The 17,785-nt window shown below is 41.0% G+C and overlaps 2 protein-coding genes across 16 annotated transcripts in view; one reads left to right on the top strand and one right to left on the bottom strand.

The window, feature by feature from the left end:
- Positions 1-9,116, bottom strand: part of MRPL39 (mitochondrial ribosomal protein L39) — a 238,319-nt gene extending 229,203 nt beyond the window's left edge. For all 15 annotated transcript variants that reach the window (XM_050784749.1, XM_050784764.1, XM_050784753.1 and 12 more), the window contains exons 1-5: positions 9,000-9,116; positions 8,060-8,266; positions 5,245-5,384; positions 2,807-2,906; positions 895-962 (exon numbers count right to left, since the gene is read on the bottom strand). In XM_050784749.1, coding sequence (XP_050640706.1) covers positions 895-962; positions 2,807-2,906; positions 5,245-5,384; positions 8,060-8,266; positions 9,000-9,072 — 588 coding nt within the window. In that variant the 5' untranslated portion in view covers positions 9,073-9,116. The remainder of the gene's footprint in view (positions 1-894; positions 963-2,806; positions 2,907-5,244; positions 5,385-8,059; positions 8,267-8,999) is intronic.
- The window catches only part of JAM2 (junctional adhesion molecule 2), a 215,544-nt gene that overhangs the window by 95,015 nt on the left and 102,744 nt on the right, over positions 1-17,785 (top strand). The window lies entirely within an intron of this gene.

Raw genomic sequence — 17,785 nt, 5'->3', positions numbered from 1 at the left:
ACCATCTACTATAAGGCTCATATATTTTCAGAGATACTAAATATAAAAAGAATGTACACAGTGGAAATGATAAAATGATGTGGTACACGGCTTCCCCTTTTCAGATCTCCGGACTCCCAATACATAGGACATATAGTTTTGTTTAATTAAGAATTAGGTATTTGCCTGTTCTTCCCAATCAGAATTATGTCTCCAGGCTTGATCTTTGATAACCATCAGCACCCCTTACCTACAGAGCACCTGATCTAGACTGTCCTTGTTAGGCTCTGTTGCTACCCAAGTCCCAGACCAACAAGGACCATCCTCATTACAAAGGCAGACCATTCACAAAGAGTTTAGTTTGTTAATATTTCGTTTGTTGATGCTCGAGTTAGCTTTGTCAAAGTTGGATTCTTTAATTCACCCAGCTCTCAATGTGCCCCTTGTATATACAGGGACCTCACTGTATGCAACAAGTTAAAATGGTTTAAGGGAGTGGTTTTCAAATTGTGCTCCAGTGATCCAAACAGGTATGGCGCCAGGCCCCCTACTACCATATCGGTCAAGATAGTTAAGTTTTTATATTTTATATTCTGGGCCTCTTGAAAACCACTACCTTAAAACCGCTTAGAAGGAACATCAAGAAAAGGTCAAGCAGGACATAGAGTTTCAAGACAACTGACCATGTTGATGTAAATACTCTCATTCATATATCTCTGTCTTAAATACGCTGAAAAAGCAACAACACCTATAGACAGACAGACAGACAGATACATAGATACACAGATAGATACACAGATAGATTCTTTTAAATGTCCTCAATGTGCAGTACTATTCAACAAAACTAACACAGGAGTCATTCTAACAAAGAAAGGCAGACACTCTAAAATTAATACTCCAGAAGAATACACTTACTTTTGTTGGCATCCACTCATCAAGTTTGCTATCCAAAACTACGTCGTAACAGAAGGCACCAGAAATTACTGTAAATCCAACCAAAATAAAAAGCAAAGTCAAATCTGCCCTAACAGAAAGTTACTAATTTGCAACAACTGAATATTTAGACTACGAAATGAAGGATTAGCAATCTCTCCCAACTCTACAAATTATAAAATGGTTGCCATTCTTCCAGCTGCTTGCCAGAGCTCTATCAAATTTCCCTTAGCCAAAAGATTGTTAACCCCAAATCACTAATCACTAAGATTTTTTAAACATTGAAGTTTTCTTCAAAAATGCTAATTACCATACAGATTTCATAAAGTTATCAGATGTAAAAATTCCAGGTAGCCGAGGCAGGTGGATCACCTGAGGTCAAGAATTCAAGACCAGCCTGGCCAACATAGTAAAAACCAGTCTCTACTAAAAATACAAAAATTAGCCAGGCGTGGTGGCAGATGCCTGTAATCCCAGCTACTCGGGAGTCTGAGGCAGGAGAATCACTTAAATCTGCGAGTTGCAGGTTGCAGTGAGCCAAGATCATGCCACTGCACTCCAGCCTTGGCGACACAGCTAGACTCCGTCTCAAAAAAAAAAAAAAAAAAAAAAATTTTTCAAAAGAACAACATATTTAGTAAGTAGATAAATAACTTAATGGACATGAAATGCTAAATTTCTTTTATATCGCCTAAATAGCTTTTTTTTTTTTTTTTTTTTTTTTTTTGAGACAGAGTCTAGCTCTGTTGCCCAGGCTGGAGTGCAGTGGCCGGATCTCAGCTCACTGCAAGCCCCACCTCCCGGGTTCACGCCATTCTCCTGCCTCAGCCTCCCGAGTAGCTGGGAGTACAGGCGCCCGCCACCTCGCCCGGCTAATTTTTTTTGTATTTTAGTAGAGACGGGGTTTCACCATGTTAGCCAGGATGGTCTCGATCTCCTGAACTCGTGATCCGCCCGTCTCGGCCTCCCAAAGTGCTGGGATTACAGGCTTGAGCCACCACGCCCGGCCTAAATAGCTTCTTTTTGGCGTTTTGTTCTTAGAATCATTTCTTGAGTTTCTTTCACATATTTTAGGTATACCTACTTCTTTAAAAAAAAAAATTATACATGTGATCTTACCATACTTACTATTCCAAAATCCTAGTTTTAGCAAAATTACAATGTACACCCTTTCATCTTACCACAGTGCTGTCTCTCTCCAGAGTAACAGTCATGTCTGGTGAAATATTACCACCTAAGGACAGCTCTTTCCAGCAGTCTACTTATACTCATATTTCCTCCTCCTCTACACATGCAATTTGGAAATATATGCTTAACGTTGTAAAAAAATAAACGCTGAGGGCTAGGAGCGGTGGCTTACGCCTATAATCCCAGCACTTTGGGAGGCCGAGGCAGGAGGATCACAAGGTCAGGAGATCAAGACCATCCTGGCTAACACAGTGAAACCCCATTTCTACTAAAAATACAAAAACATTAGCTGGGCGTCGTGACGGGCGCCTGTAGTCCTACCTACTCGGGAAGCTGAGGCAGGAGCATGGCGTGAACCCGGGAGGCGGAGCTTGCAGTGAGCCAAGATCGTGTCACTGCACTCCAGCCTGGGCGAGAGTGAGACTCTGTCTCAAATAAATAAATAAATGCTGAGATAGTGGAATTCCATGAAATTCATATTCAAGACAAACATTTTCCAGTAATTCTATGATGTTAATTATTAACCTGCAAAGACTACTTCATGCTTCATCATAATAAGATAGATTTTGTTACTCATGATAAATGAAACATGTATAATGGTAATTTATACTAGATAAAATTAGAACTAAACTCTATACATCATCAAAAATAGGTACCAAAATATTTAAGGATCACAAAAAGACATATATTTATATGTGTACATTACCAGGAACTTCCGGAGCTCTGACCAAATTGACCATATATTCATCTTTGAATGCCCTCTCTATCACACAACCCATCATCATAGCACAGGAACGCCAATAAGCCTAGAAAAAATACATACATATATAAAATATATATAAGCACACTGAGATTCACTAAAGTTTCGACAATATTAAATTGTAAGTGAACTTTTGACTTCGAAAATATTTATCATATATCTCTGTTCGCACAACGTAGCAACAGTTACCATCAGACGATGACATTACCTCAACCAAGCAAAAATCAAGAAAGAATGAAGCATCAACTTCAGGTTCTTAGTAATGTTTCTGTGCAAGATACCAAGCACCATAATGGTTGTCAACTCTGACAGATAGTTTTATTATCTGAAAGTATTTTTTTTAACCCAGGATAAAGTTAACTTGTTAACAAACTTGTGCTAAAGTAAAATAAAGATATTAATTATGTAACTGTTTATACCATTTATAAATATGGAGAAAAAACTCAACTTTTATGAATGATTAGTGACTCTTATCCTACACCTAACACCCTAACATGTCGTTCAGATTACTCATATTTACAGCAGAGCAGCAGCAACTGGGCTTTCATCTTACCAGCACATTTTGATTCATGGACATGCCTGATTGAGATGGTATCAGAGCAATGACCTGATCAGTCACAAGGAGAAACCTGCAGTGTAACTGTCCATTGTGTTCCCCTCTTGCTGACACTACTCTGAGCACTTTTCAGAAGCTCTGTTTAACATTTGAGGACTACAAAAGTGGGATCACTTCTCCATTATAAATTCTATACAACCATATTACACTAAAAATAAGTACAGACCCAGGCCTTGAAGACAAGTGGCAACATGTACTTCTTCATCTATCCTACTTAAATGTCTTTAAGTGTCTGTTGAACTCCAGCCAGAATGCCTAGGTTCAAATCTGGACTCCACTAGTTCATAAATCTGTAACCTTGGTCAAGCTGCTGAACTTCTCTTTGTCTCAGTTTATTAATCGGGAAAATGGGGAGAACAGTATGAACACTGTAGAGTTTGTATGAAGGTTAAACGAGTTAATATCCGTAAATCACCTAGAACAGTGCCTGATACATAATACATACATACCTATTGTTGGCTATTACTGTCATTTCTATCATTTTCTTGTTCAACTATTTCAACAAACATTTATTAAACACCTACTGTATGTATATCAAGAACTAGGTCCAATAAGGGAAGTGGTCCCTATCTTCACATTCAACAGTTTATGCTACAAGACAAAATTCAAATATCATATCTAGAGACTAGCCAAGTTGTGTGAGACCTTAGAGAAAAGAGGATTAATTTTGACAAGGAGAAACTTAGAAGGTACCACAAAGCAGATGGCCTTTTAATTGAATTGTAAAAAATAAATAGGATTTTAATAGAGAGAAAAGAAAATGCTCATTTGAAGAAGGCATCAAAAAAAGCAAGGTGGATAGCACAGCATAAACCATTAGTGACTGATATAGTTTAGCTCTGTGTCCCCACCCAAATCTCATCTCGAATTGTGATCCCCAGGGGTCGAAGGAGAGACCTGGTGGAAGGTGACTGGATCATGGGGCGGTTTCCCCCAGGCTGTTCTCATGATAGTGAGTTCTCATGAGATCTGATGGTTTAAAGGTGTTCAGCAGTTCCCTCCCCACTCTCTCTCTTGCCTCCATGTAAGATGTTCCTGCTTCCCCTTCTACTATCATTGTTAAGTTTCCTGAAACCTCTCCAGCCATGAAAAACTGAGTCAATTAAACTTTCCTTTATAAATTACCCAGTCTCAGGGAGTTCTTTATAGCCATGTGAAAACGGACTAATACAGTGGCCAAGTACTCTAATGTGGCCAGAACAAGGAGGAAAAGCAAAGAAGCAAGGGGGAGGCCAAGCTGGAAAGGCAGGCTGGGAACAGATTATACAGGCCCTGGAAAGCCATGTGAATGTTATCAGGTAGGCAAGTTCTTTAGGTGTAAGTGACATGCTCCTTAGTCATGTCACTTAATAAAGCTGTTATAGGCCTGTAAAAGAACAACTTTTAAGTACCGGAAAAAAAAGTGGGGACATGGGTAAGCAGAAAGAGTTAAAAAGTTATTGAAATCATCTAGATAAGATGGTCAAACGCTGAATTCAAGCAGTAGCAGTGGAAACGGAATCACCCACAATATAGTGATTAATGAATGTAAGTTGAAAAACGATATTAATATAAAAGACATAGCATACCAAAAACACCCAGAAATGGATGCCACTGATATTTTTTGAACTATAAAAGTGCCTAATCTAACAGGTAAAACATTGACTAAAGAGTACAACACAACATTTGAACTTGGCCATATTTTTACGTTACACCCCATAGGAAACAGGTCTTAATAAAAAGGTGAAGATACTGGGGAAATAGAAAAAGAATGTAGAGACAGAAATACCTTATTCACTTCTCCTGGATCACGATCTTTGAAAGTAAGAAATTTAATTTCACACGACTTTGTTAAAGGCTTATACATGTCCCAAGGCTGTCCATCCACCAGAGCCAGAATGGACTTCCTGCAGTACCACTCACTTAAATCTAGAAATTTAAAACACACTGATTATCTAACAAAATCCAGAGTGAAAAGGTACATGTTTAGGTGCTACATTTAGAAATAAAACAATGGGAAGGCAAGATTCTGCAGATTGTCCTTTTTAGAGAAAAAAAGTATATTACATCTATAATCAATTAAAAAAAAAAAAAAATACCCTACAAAAATTAGCCAGGCATGGGGGCACATGCTTGTAATTCCAGTTATTTGGGAGGCTGAGACAGGAGTATGGCTTGAACCAAGGAGGCAGAGGTTGCAGTGAGCCGAGATCATGCCACTGCACTCCAGCCTGGGTGACAGAGTGAGACTCCGTCTCAAAAATAAATAAATAAATAAATAAATAAATAAATAAAATAATACCCGATATACTCAAGGTCTTATTGGTTATTAATAAAATTACCCAAACCATTTACAAAATTCATTAAGGCTATATCTAGTTTGAAATTAATTTGTCAATTATTAATGAAACAATTTTCTAAGAGTTACACTTGAATATTTAGAGAGCAGCATCACAGATGTATTTGGATAGATACACACACAACTCCAAAGAAAAGGGAAATATATTAACACACAGCTACAAAAATCAGTTCTAGATTGGTTTTGGGTCTTGCTCCCAAACCATCTCTTACTTCCACGACATAGATGCTTTAAGTTAAATACCGTAGCTACCATTTCTTCATAATTAATATGAATTCCCAGATAAACCAATCAGCTCTGGTCTGTTTCATCATCCCAGAATGCAATGCCAACTGTGATTAGATGTTCTGTAATTACATAGCTACTCACAAAAGTACTCAAACTACAGGGTCTAAATTATTGACCCCTACATAAGCTCTGTAAAGACAGGGATCATGTCTACTTTTGCTCACTCATCAGTATATCCAGAGCCTAGCACCAGGCCTGGTATTCACTAGTACTAGCAGGTATTCAATAACAGTTTACTGAATGACTGCAAGCATGAATGACAAGAAAGTCTCAGAGCACGGGTCATGCTGAGGATGCTTCAGAAACTGTATCACTACATGTGATGTGTATAAAGCTCCTTAAGGGCCTGAGTTTTGTCTTATCCTCCTCTGTAATCCTAATGCCTATCATATGGCAGAGGTTCCAGAAATACTTGAAAACCAAATGAGTAAATATTTATAAGTACTAATTCAAGTGCCAGAGTGAAGGAAGATTAAGAGGGAGTGTACACTCTTTAGGCCAGTTTAAGCTGATAACTAAAGTTGTTAATTACCTAAATGGAATCATTACTGAGTTTTCCAAAAGTTTAAGCAATGCAGCTAGTCATGCCTGTATCTATTTTGGCGCTTCTTTAATTTAAATAGTACCAGTTCTACCAAAGTTGTTAATTACCTAAATGGAATCATTACTGAGTTTTCCAAAAGTTTAAGCAATGCAGCTAGTCATGCCTGTATCTATTTTGGCGCTTCTTTAATTTAAATAGTACCAGTTCTACCAAAGGTACTATCAAAACATTTTGATCAAAAATAAAATACAGAGGTTCTTATTCCCTTCATTTCCACACCAAATCACACATGGGGCACAGCTGTCTCCTTTAAGATATAAATACTTTTATCCCAATCACATTCACCCCATGCACATTCCCAGTCACACATTTACATGTACATATAAATGCAAACAAAAATACAACACAGAGAGAGCTCAATGGAAGACAGATGATAGACGTAAGTTAGGCTATACAATGAAGAGGGGAGAAAGAAATTTCAGCAGCAAAAAAAGCTGATCATCTGTGGCCATGGCAACCCCTTTACACCAAAATCCTTTCTTGAGACCTGCATGGTGACTGCTCCCACCACATCACAGCCCAGCTAAAAGGAGCAAGCAAATCCCAGCTACTTGGGAGGCTGCAGCAGGAGGATAACGTGAGGCCAGAAGTTCAAGACCAGCCTGGGCACCATAGCCACCCTATCTCTCAAAAAATAAAAATAAATTAGCCAGGTGTGGTGGTGGGTGCCTGTAGTCCCAGCTACTTGGTAGGCTGAGGCTAGGAGTTCCAGTAAGCTATGAGAGTACTACTACACTCCAGCCTGGGCAACAGAGCCAGACCCCCATCTCTAAAATTAAATTAAAGGAGAAACCACACTAGTAACAATGCACTGAGGTCTGGCCACCTTAATACACTCTGGTCTGGCCACCTTCTGCCAGAAAATAATCTAGTACCCTAAACAAAGCCAGATTCAAGCAAGCCCCAGGTAGGACAATCTGTGCACTATACTGCCAATCTTGCAATACTCATAGTACCCTCCAGAGCTAAAGGGACAGTGAATAAACAATAAGGTGCCAGATAAAGAACCTCTGGGAAATTCAGGGACTTCTGCGCCCACCACATCTGGCTAATTCATTTTTATTTTTTGAGAGATGGGGTGGCTATGGTGCCTAGGCTGGTCTTGAACTTCTGCCCTCAAGCTCTCCTCCTGCTTCAGCCTCCCAAGTAGCTGGGATTTGCTCGCTTCTTTTAGCTACGGCTGTGATGTGGTGGGAGCAGTCACCATGCAGATCTCAAGAAAGGATTTTGGTATAAAGGGATTGCCACGGCCGCAGATGATCAGAAGTAATTACAACATCCTGTCTCCTGCACCAGTTCTTCCACACAGCTCAAGTAAAAGGGTCAAAACTGTAACCTTATTCTGTTACTTACGCATGGCACAACTGTAGGGAGTTGAAATGTTTTTATTCATCACGAAGACAGTACCGGGGTCAGTTTTCCCAACATGCTTAACTTCTATCTTCTCAGTTCGGGGAGTTAATGATAACTGCCTGGCTTTCTCTTTATTAAAGAGGTCATTCCGCATTTCTGTCAATTCTGTCGGCGACAGCTGAGAAGCTGGAGATGTTGCTATAAATCCTGTGAAGAAGTTACAATAAATATGAAGACTGAAAAAAATGATTAACATACTGCCAAAACTGCGCTCAGAGGTAAAATTAAACCGATTTGTAATATTAACAAACACCAGCGGAAGAAACAGAGCTGGCCCAGATATGTGTCTCTACTTTTAAATCTGGCTCTTTCACATCAGATGGCTATTTCCCACCAATTTCCTCTGTCGTGTTTCCAATCAGTGCTTTACAATAAGGGGCAAAAAGTAACCAGGAAACGGAGTCAAAACTGGACTAGAGTCATTGGGAAGGTGAAGAAAGTGGTCGGTTTGAAAAGGTCTGAAGGAAAAGAATAAAATTTCAGGAAACTAAAGGTCCCATACCAAAACTATCAATATCCAGAATGAGAAACGCTGAGTTTATTTCCCAAAAGCCAAATCACGGGACCTGCCAAGGCAAGTCCGAGTACTCCCAGGGAAGACATGGACAGATGTGCACGGAACGTGCGTTGCTTCCCAGAGGCGGCCCAAGCTCCTCCCGCGGCCTGACCCTGACCCCTGCACTTGCCCCTGTCCTTCTCCAGCCCCTGGTTCCCATACATTTGTCCTCCCAGGCTGTGCAAGGCCGAACGCCGCGGCGGGACTGAGAAACCCTCCTCCTTCCTCTGCCCCGCTGGACGTCCCCGGCCCCGCCTCAGGTCCAATCCAGACAGACAACACTTTCTAGGCCTCCTCCCTGTCCCCATGGCCTCTGAAACTCACTCCAGCTGATCCCCAAACCGGATGCGACCCGCCAGAGCCGCAGCGCCCGGACACCCATGGTCAGGGCCTCCATAGCAGCGATGAGAACCGTCGCGCGCAAGTCCTTCTTCGCCCTCCTCCCCCGGAAACGGAGCGCGCACTCGGAGTTCCGCAGGACAGTTCTGTTCCGGACCCAGCACTCAGACTGCGCACGGCCACCAGGGGGCGTTAGGCCTCGCTGGGGATTCCGGGGCTGAGACCCCGAGATTCGGAGCCGGGCGCGTTACCTGTGCTCGATACCTGGGTGCTGTCACCGACCGAGAGGTGCAGGGCCCCCAGAGCGGTCGGCCTGCCTGCCACCCACCACGGAGGCTCTGCAGGGAAACAGAGTCCCACAGGCGTCGTTGCCCTCCGCCTTCCGGCCTCTGCAGGTTCGATTCCGGCCACCCAGGTGAAGCGCTTGCTTCCCTAAAAGAATATATGTATTTGGCGGGGGGGGGCGGGGAATGGGGAAGGCGTCTTCTGTTTTGTCAGCGATGACATCTTCTAGCGCGTGTCTCAACTTTCAATTGTGCCGGGTAGGTTCTTAGTTCGGCTGGAGTGGGTCTGCACCCCGTTCTCCTCTTAGCCATGGTAATAGAGGCCTCGAGACATGTCGCCTTGACTTTGGAGAAGACGTTGTAATTCGTAAGAGCTCTACAAATTTTCTAGTTTAGTTTATGTAGTACAGGATGTATAGGAGAAGGCATCCCGGGGCAGAATTTTTGTCTCTAGTCCACTGATGTATCCCAAGCGCGCAGAACAGAGCACAGCTCACAGTCAGCGCTCAACAGATGTTTCTTAAATGAATGAATGAATGAATGCCCTTGCAGGCAAAACTCAGCGCATTGTCTAATTCCTCTGTCCTACCAGGACGTGAGTGTTATTTGAAGTAAGCACTCCGTAGGTACAGGATGGAAATGTTTTCACTTACAGTAGGTTAATATTGTGGCTTTACTTAAGAGTGTCAAATTCAGCCTTTCCCCCACTCTGTCCTTTGCCTTGCAATTGGAATGCGCCGCCACCAGGTGGAAGTGCCGTCTAAGGTACAAATATGACCCTGCGCCACGATAGACTGACTCTGTCCTTGGCCCAAATGTTAAACACTCACAACCACTGCGCCAGGAAAGTATAAGTATCTTCACTTTTTCAAACGGGAAATTAAGTGACGGAGCTTGGATTTACATCCAGGCTACATTTTACCAGGCTATATTTCATTTAAGATCCTAATTCAAACCACGAAATGTACATATATACATATAGGGTTGGGGAGTGGGTGTATCTTTTACTTCCTCAAATTTGCATACGATTCCCATGAAAGCTCTCTGTTTCGTTGGCCTTTTAGAGCCTGTACCCATTTAACCTTACCTAGAAACACTCTAGTGCCCTTAGAACATCTTAGAGCCACGTTGAAGCAAAGCCTCTGAACATAAACTTAAGCAAGTTTGATCATAAACCCATTGGAGGCAGGTAATTGGAGTTCACCAGTATGAGAAATTAACCTAGTTGAAAGGTTGTCACTAGTGATAATGGCCAAAAAATCCTATGTACCAATCAGAGGGCTGGGTTTATTAATTTTCACAACCTACCCAAGCAATTGGCATAAAAATCTTCATTTTCCAGGAAAAAAAGTTCAGGTTTTAAGAGTTCGAGAGACATGCCCAAGGTAAATCTTAGGCCAAGAATTGCCCCCAAATATTTTCTTACTCTGAATCCCCTCTCTTGCCTTCTTTATCAACCAGCTCCCCAAATCTTAGTCTCACTCTGTCAGTGTCTCTGCCAAATAAAAAGAATCAAGTCTGTGACAGTAAATATCTAAGATAAGCCTGGATTGTTACTGTGCCAGAAAGCCTATAACTAACTATAAAATACAGACAAACAGAAACATGTTAAAAAGGACGGGGTACCAAACTCAAAGGGGCTCCCGTTGTCCAAATTTGGGAGAGTTTGCATAACACAAAGAATAATGCTGAAATTTTATGACGTGTACACTAAAAATTAATGAATCCGTAATGATACTCAAGAATAAATAAGTGTGGAAAGAATGAAGGGAGTTTTCTCTACCAAAACAATGCCAGATAATAAAAGTCGTATGAATAATAGAATAGGGAAAATCACCATTCTGCATCTACCAATGTAACCATTGGTACAGGAAGGGATCATCAATAGATGCTAAAACCAATAGAGAAAGTTTGTTGAGGATCAATATATTCACATAGTCTCTAAGTATCACCTCACAAATTACTGACAAAATACAAATGGATAAATGAAACTTTTCAAAGGAGAAATCTGGTGGATATCATCGTCAAGTGGTCAAACGTATCGTCACCCAAAATGAGACAATCTGACTTTATTTGTGCTTCTTGGTTGTGATATAAACAATATAATCTATGTAGTATTCCTCACATAAATATTTAACCTGAATCTAAAGAATTATGAGGAAATCAGGTATATCCAAAAAGTGATATAGTCTACAAAACAACTGACCTAAACTCTTCAAAAATGTAATGTATGAAAGATGAACCCAAAAAAGTCAAGAAACTGTTGTATCCCTTGTAAGTTGGATTCCTAGGTATTTTATTCTCTTTGAAGCAATTGTGAATGGAAGTGGGAAAACCTAGGTAGTACCATTCAGGACATAGGCATGGGCAAAGACTTCATGTCTAAAACACCAAAAGCAACGGCAGCAAAAGCCAAAATTGACAAATGGGATCTCATTAAACTAAAGAGCTTCTGCACAGCAAAAGAAACTACCATCAGAGTGAACAGGCAACCTACAGAATGGGAGAAAATTTTTGCAATCTACTCATCTGACAAAGGGCTAATATCCAGAACCTACAAAGAACTCAAACAAATTTACAAGAAAAAAACAAACAACCCCATCAAAAAGTGGGCAAAGGATATGAACAGACATTTCTCAAAAGAAGACATTCATACAGCCAACAGACACATGAAAAAATGCTCATCATCACTGGCCATCAGAGAAATGCAAATCAAAACCACAATGAGATACCATCTCACACCAGTTAGAATGGCGATCATTAAAAAGTCAGGAAACAACAGGTGCTGGAGAGGATGTGGAGAAATAGGAACACTTTTACACTGTTGGTGGATTGTAAACTAGTTCAACCATTATGGAAAACAGTATGGCGATTCCTCAAGGATCTAGAACTAGATGTACCATATGACCCAGCCATCCCATTACTGGGTATATACCCAAAGGATTATAAATTATGCTGCTATAAACACACATGCACACGTATGTTTATTGCGGCACTATGCACAATAGCAAAGACTTGGAATCAACCCAAATGTCCATCAGTGACAGATTGGATTAAGAAAATGTGGCACATATACACCATGGAATACTATGCAGCCATAAAAAAGGATGAGTTTGTGTCCTTTGTAGGGACATGGATGCAGCTGGAAACCATCATTCTTAGCAAACAATCACAAGAACAGAAAACCAAACACCGCATGTTCTCACTCATAGGTGGGAACTGAACAATGAGATCACTTGGACTCAGGAAGGGGAACATCACACACCGGGGCCTATCCTGGGGAGCGGGGAGGGGGGAGGGATTGCATTGGGAGTTATACCTGATGTAAATGACGAGTTGATGGGTGCTGACGAGTTGATGGGTGCAGCACACCAACATGGCACAAGTATACATATGTAACAAACCTGCACGTTATGCACATGTACCCTAGAACTTAAAGTATAATAATAATAAATAAGTTAAAATAAATAAATAAATAGATTTGGAGGGAAAAAAAAAAAGAAACTGTTGTAAATTAAAGGAGACTAAATAGATCTACATTTATTATCAGTGCATGGTCCTCGCTTGGATTTTGGATCAGGAAAAAAGTTTACGAAGAATGTTACTGTGACAGAGAAACTTGAACATAAACTATATACTAAATAATATATCAATGTTATATTTCTTGGATATGATCATAGTGTCATGGTCATATAGGAAATAATCCTCGTTCTTACGATATATATATTAAAATATCTAGGAACCAAATATCACTATGCCTATAACTAACTCTCAAATGTTTCAGCAAAAATAGGGAGCTCCATACTGAGGGAGGGAACAAGACAAATTTAGCAAATGTGGCAAAATGTTAACAATTAGGGGGCCGGGCGCGGTGGCTCAAGCCTGTAATCCCAGCACTTTGGGAGGCCGAGACGGGCGGATCACGAGGTCAGGAGATCGAGACCATCCTGGCTGACATGGTGAAACCCCGTCTCTACTTTAAAAATACAAAAAACTAGCCGGGCGAGGTGGCGGGCGCCTATAGTCCCAGCTACTCGGGAGGCTGAGGCAGGAGAATGGCGGGAACCCGGGAGGCGGAGCTTGCAGTGAGCCGAGATCCGGCCACTGCACTCCAGCCTGGGCGGCAGAGCGAGACTCTGTCTCAAAAAAAAAAAAAAAAAAAAAAAAAAAATGTTAACAATTAGAGAATCTAAGTGAGGGTGTTAGTTGAACTACTCCTTCAACTTTATTCTGAAAAGTTTCAACGTTAAAACTTTGGAGAATAACTTCAGTGGTTTTCAACCATGAAAGTTTATTTTGCTTATGTTGTCTGTCAGTGACAGCAGCCACCAGCCAATCGTGGCTCTGCAGCTTTATTCCAGAATTCAGGCTGTAGAAGCAGCCCCTACTTGGTCTTGTGCTTCTTGTGGCAGAGGGAAAAGAGTGCAGTAACCACCTTGTGCACTGGCTCTTAAGAGCTTCTGTTCAGACTCACCTATGTCTCAGCCACACAGTCCCCTGGCCCCAGCAAGTCCCATGGTCAAGACCAATGTCAATCAGGTAGGATGCCTCCTGCAGGGAGCCAGTAGATGAAGTTATGTACTTCACATTCAAGGAGGAATGCAAATCACTGGAATCAAGATTGAATAATAAAGCCAGGTTTCATGGCTCACTCTTATAATCCCAGCACTGTAGAGCAACCGAAGTGAGCAGATCCCTTGAGCTCAGGAGATGGAGACCAGTCTGGATAACATGGCAAAACCCCATCTCTACAAAAAAGTACAAAAAAATCAGCTGGGTGTGGTGGTACTTGGGAGGCTGCGGTGGGAGAATCACCTGAGCCCAGGAAGTCGAGGCTGTAGTGAGCTGTGATTGCATCACTCCATTCCAGCCTGGATGACAGAGTGAGACCCTGTTCCAAAAAAAAAAAATCCAGTGACACAGTAATTTTCCCAAGATCACAAAGATGATCTGGGGCTCAGTCTCAGATCTGGCTGTCTCCAAACCCTATACTTTCTTTCTTCTCAAATTCATATGCTTTTTAAATCCAAATATTTGGTTTCACATTTTCAAATCATTATACATTTACTTGTTGGGATATTTTGTCTTTTAATTTAAAGCTTCCTAATGAAAAGTTTCACTCTCAGTTCTTTTTTTGATTCACAAGTTCTTACCAAAACCCCACACAGGATACCATTGTTGAGAGTTCTCAATGCCTCTATCAGCTACCCCATTCAATACATATCCTTATGTTCCTCCTACTGACCCAACATGCAAGATACCAAACATGTGGTTCTGTGCCTCGCAGAGCTGTCCTTTTAATCAGTTTGTGTTAGTCCAGGTACTCTGAAGAACAGATACCAAGACAAAGTTAAGTATGCAAGGAATTTGTGAGGAGAGATGCTTGTAAGGGAAAAGGGGAAGGTGGCCAGGTAAGGCTGACCCCATGTGAAGAAGAGAAGGAAAGAAAATTGAGTGAACACATTCTTGACCACCAGTGGGGTCTAATGAAGTTTCAGCAAGATCATCAGGTGAATCCCCAAAGCCAAAGTGGGCATGCCTCAGTGTCCCCACTGCGCTCAGTCTGGCTGGGAGCAGCCGCTGGGAAGCAGGAAGCATGTCTGCCTCAAAGCAAACATGTTGATATTTCAGAGCTCAGCAGCTGGGGCCCTGGGTCAGTTACACTGCCTGTAATTAAAGGTCTAGGAAGCATATAAACTAAGCTGTATTTTGGGATTCAAATAATTGCATAAGCACTTGACATGCATTTTACATGTCTGCATAATAAAAACACATTTGTATCAATTATCTTACATCAGGGCTGAACACCCTCTACTTCCACCTGAGGACAAATTGCTGTGAAATAACAAGAGATGAATAGGCAGGTGCAACCCACGGCTTTTTTTTTTTTTTTTTTCTCTTGATGTGTGATGTCTTGAGGCTAAATGGTACCTTTATTTCAACATCATTCCTTATCAACTCCTTTGTGAGCTGAGGGGGGCAATGGGGGGTGTGTGTGTGTGTGTGTGTGCTCGCACACGCGTGCACATGGGGGTAGGGGGTGATGGTGAGAGGGTTCTGGAAAAATGAAAGGTAGATGAATACAAAGATATATACATAGTCCACTCCTTCAGCTATCATTTCTTCTCAAACCATCTCTTTTTATCAGATATTTCCTAATAGTAAGGGGCGAACCAAGGATACACATCACAGATAGACTTTCTTGTACAAAATATTTTTGTTTCTTTCACAGAAAATTATAATGTATATACATATATGTATATTCATGAATTGTGTTAAGAAAATAATTTTTATGTTTCCAACCCTCATTAATAAGTACTAAATAATGTTTATTTAAAATGATGATATGCTAAGTGTTGAAAATTATAAATATGCAACTTGAAGAGATAGTACAGATCATAATTCCACTCCCCTCTTTTGATAGATAGAGAAGATGAATCACAGAAAGGCTAGTATTTGGCTCAAGGCCATACAAAATACTAGTATAGCATCTGGGGTCATTGGAAACGCCAGAGAATGCAGAAAATGCCAGGACTCCTGAAACTAGCAAGTGGTCCTTAAAACGCTCTGAATTGGCCTGGCGCAGTGGCTCACGCCTGTAATCCCAGCACTTTGGGAGGCCGAGACGGGCGGATCATGAGGTCAGTAGATCAAGACCATCCTGGCTAACACGGTGAAACCCTGTCTCTACTAAAAATACAAAAAAAAAAAAATTAAATTAATAAAAAATAAAATTAGCCGGGCGTGGTGGCAGGCACCTCTAGTCGCAGCTACTCAGGAGGCTGAGGCAGGAGAATGGCGGGAACCCAGGAGGCAGAGCTTGCAGTGAGCCGACATCGCACCACTGCACTCCAGCCTGAGCGACAGAGCGAGACTCTGTCTCAAAACAAAAAAAGAAAAAGAAAAAGGAAAAAAAAATCCTCTGAATCATCCCACCCTGCAGCAGTCGCACCAAATCCTTCATTTCATAGCTTTGTGAACACTGCAAGAATTCGGCTCCCATTCTTAGAAAGTCAAAGATGTACTAATCCCTCAAACACATGTTAATATGGATTTTCTTTGATGAAAAGGAACAAATACATTCTTCAAAAGTAAACTTCTCCCTAGTCCCTCATCCTATTTCAGAGCAAGAAAGCCTATTAGACTAACAGCAAGCTCATTTAGAGTCTTTTAGGGGTGGGGGCTGCTCATGGTTCCTTGGGAGTAGAGTTAGAGTAGATTAAGGTAACGCTCTTTTGGTCAAACAAGATACTTTCCTTCAAAACCCCTTCCCCTTAATTATACGTAATTTTTTTTCTACTCCTTCATTGTTTGAAATTCCCAGCTTGGCCTGCCTTATTCCGCGTCCCTTAGCGTTGACACTTACCTGCCTTCCCTCCCCTCCCCACCATCCAATCCTGACCTATCCTGGGAAGAAGACACAAAATGGGTCCTGATCACCCAAAACCACCTACACCCACTGACCAACTCCTGAAATGTGGTATAGTGAGGGAGAAAAGCCTAGGTTTGATCCCAGCTCTCCCCTTTGTAGCCGTATGACCTAAATCAAGTTGAATTATAATTTACTTAATCATACTCTCTCTCTCTCTCTCCTCTCTCTGATGTACACTTAGGATATTTATAATATTTTGCTGCAGTGAGCATCTGTCTATGTAATATCTGTGCACTGGTTTAAGTATTTCTTCAGGAGAGGTTCCTAGCAATGGAACTGCTTGGTCAAGATTCCATGCATATGACATTTTGATAGAGACTGCCGAAATGTCCATCATAGCCATTACCACACAAGACACAGCGAAAAGATGTTTCTTTTAGATAACAGTTGTGAATATTTTCCTGGTGGTAAAAGGCAACACCTTCATCCATCTTTGCATTTGTGACTGAAGTCCAGAGTCACACCCTCTAATCTTGCACCTTTTCTGTTTCATATTCAAGACCTTGTCAAACCTATCCTGGTACTTATCTACTGGGGTCATCACAGAAAATGCAAACCCAGAGCCCATAATTTCAACTTCTTGTCAATCTCTCATCCAAAGGGCTGGATTTTATCTCTAAATCCTGTTATTACCTTTTCCACCACACAATTGCATATCTTTAATTAGAATGAGTTGATCTAGCTGGACCTTTCTTAGTACTTTCCTCTTGATTCCCTGTCTCCTAATTGTTTTTACATTTTTTATTGTTGTTCTACATTACACAAAAATATAGTCTCCCTATCAAAATTCAAACATTAAGAATATTTAGGGAGTAAAGCATAAAAGTCTTCCTTCTTAATCTTTTTGTACTATCTATATGTCTATAGCTATATCTCAAACATTCTTTTGTAATCCATTATTTAACATCTAACTGCTCCATAATGATGGCATTTGGGTTGCTCAAATAAATCCCCAAATAGAAGTGGTAAGGCAATGAAATATAAGGACAAGAAGAATAAGGAAAAAATAACTCCCTGAACAATTCTCTCTGTGACAACTGTGGGAGTATTTTGAT

This window comes from Macaca thibetana, chromosome 3 (assembly GCF_024542745.1).
Source record: "Macaca thibetana thibetana isolate TM-01 chromosome 3, ASM2454274v1, whole genome shotgun sequence".
Taxonomy (NCBI): Eukaryota; Metazoa; Chordata; class Mammalia; order Primates; family Cercopithecidae; genus Macaca; species Macaca thibetana.
The sequence above is the reverse complement of the archived record's forward strand: the minus strand, read 5'-3'. Positions and strand labels throughout refer to the sequence as shown.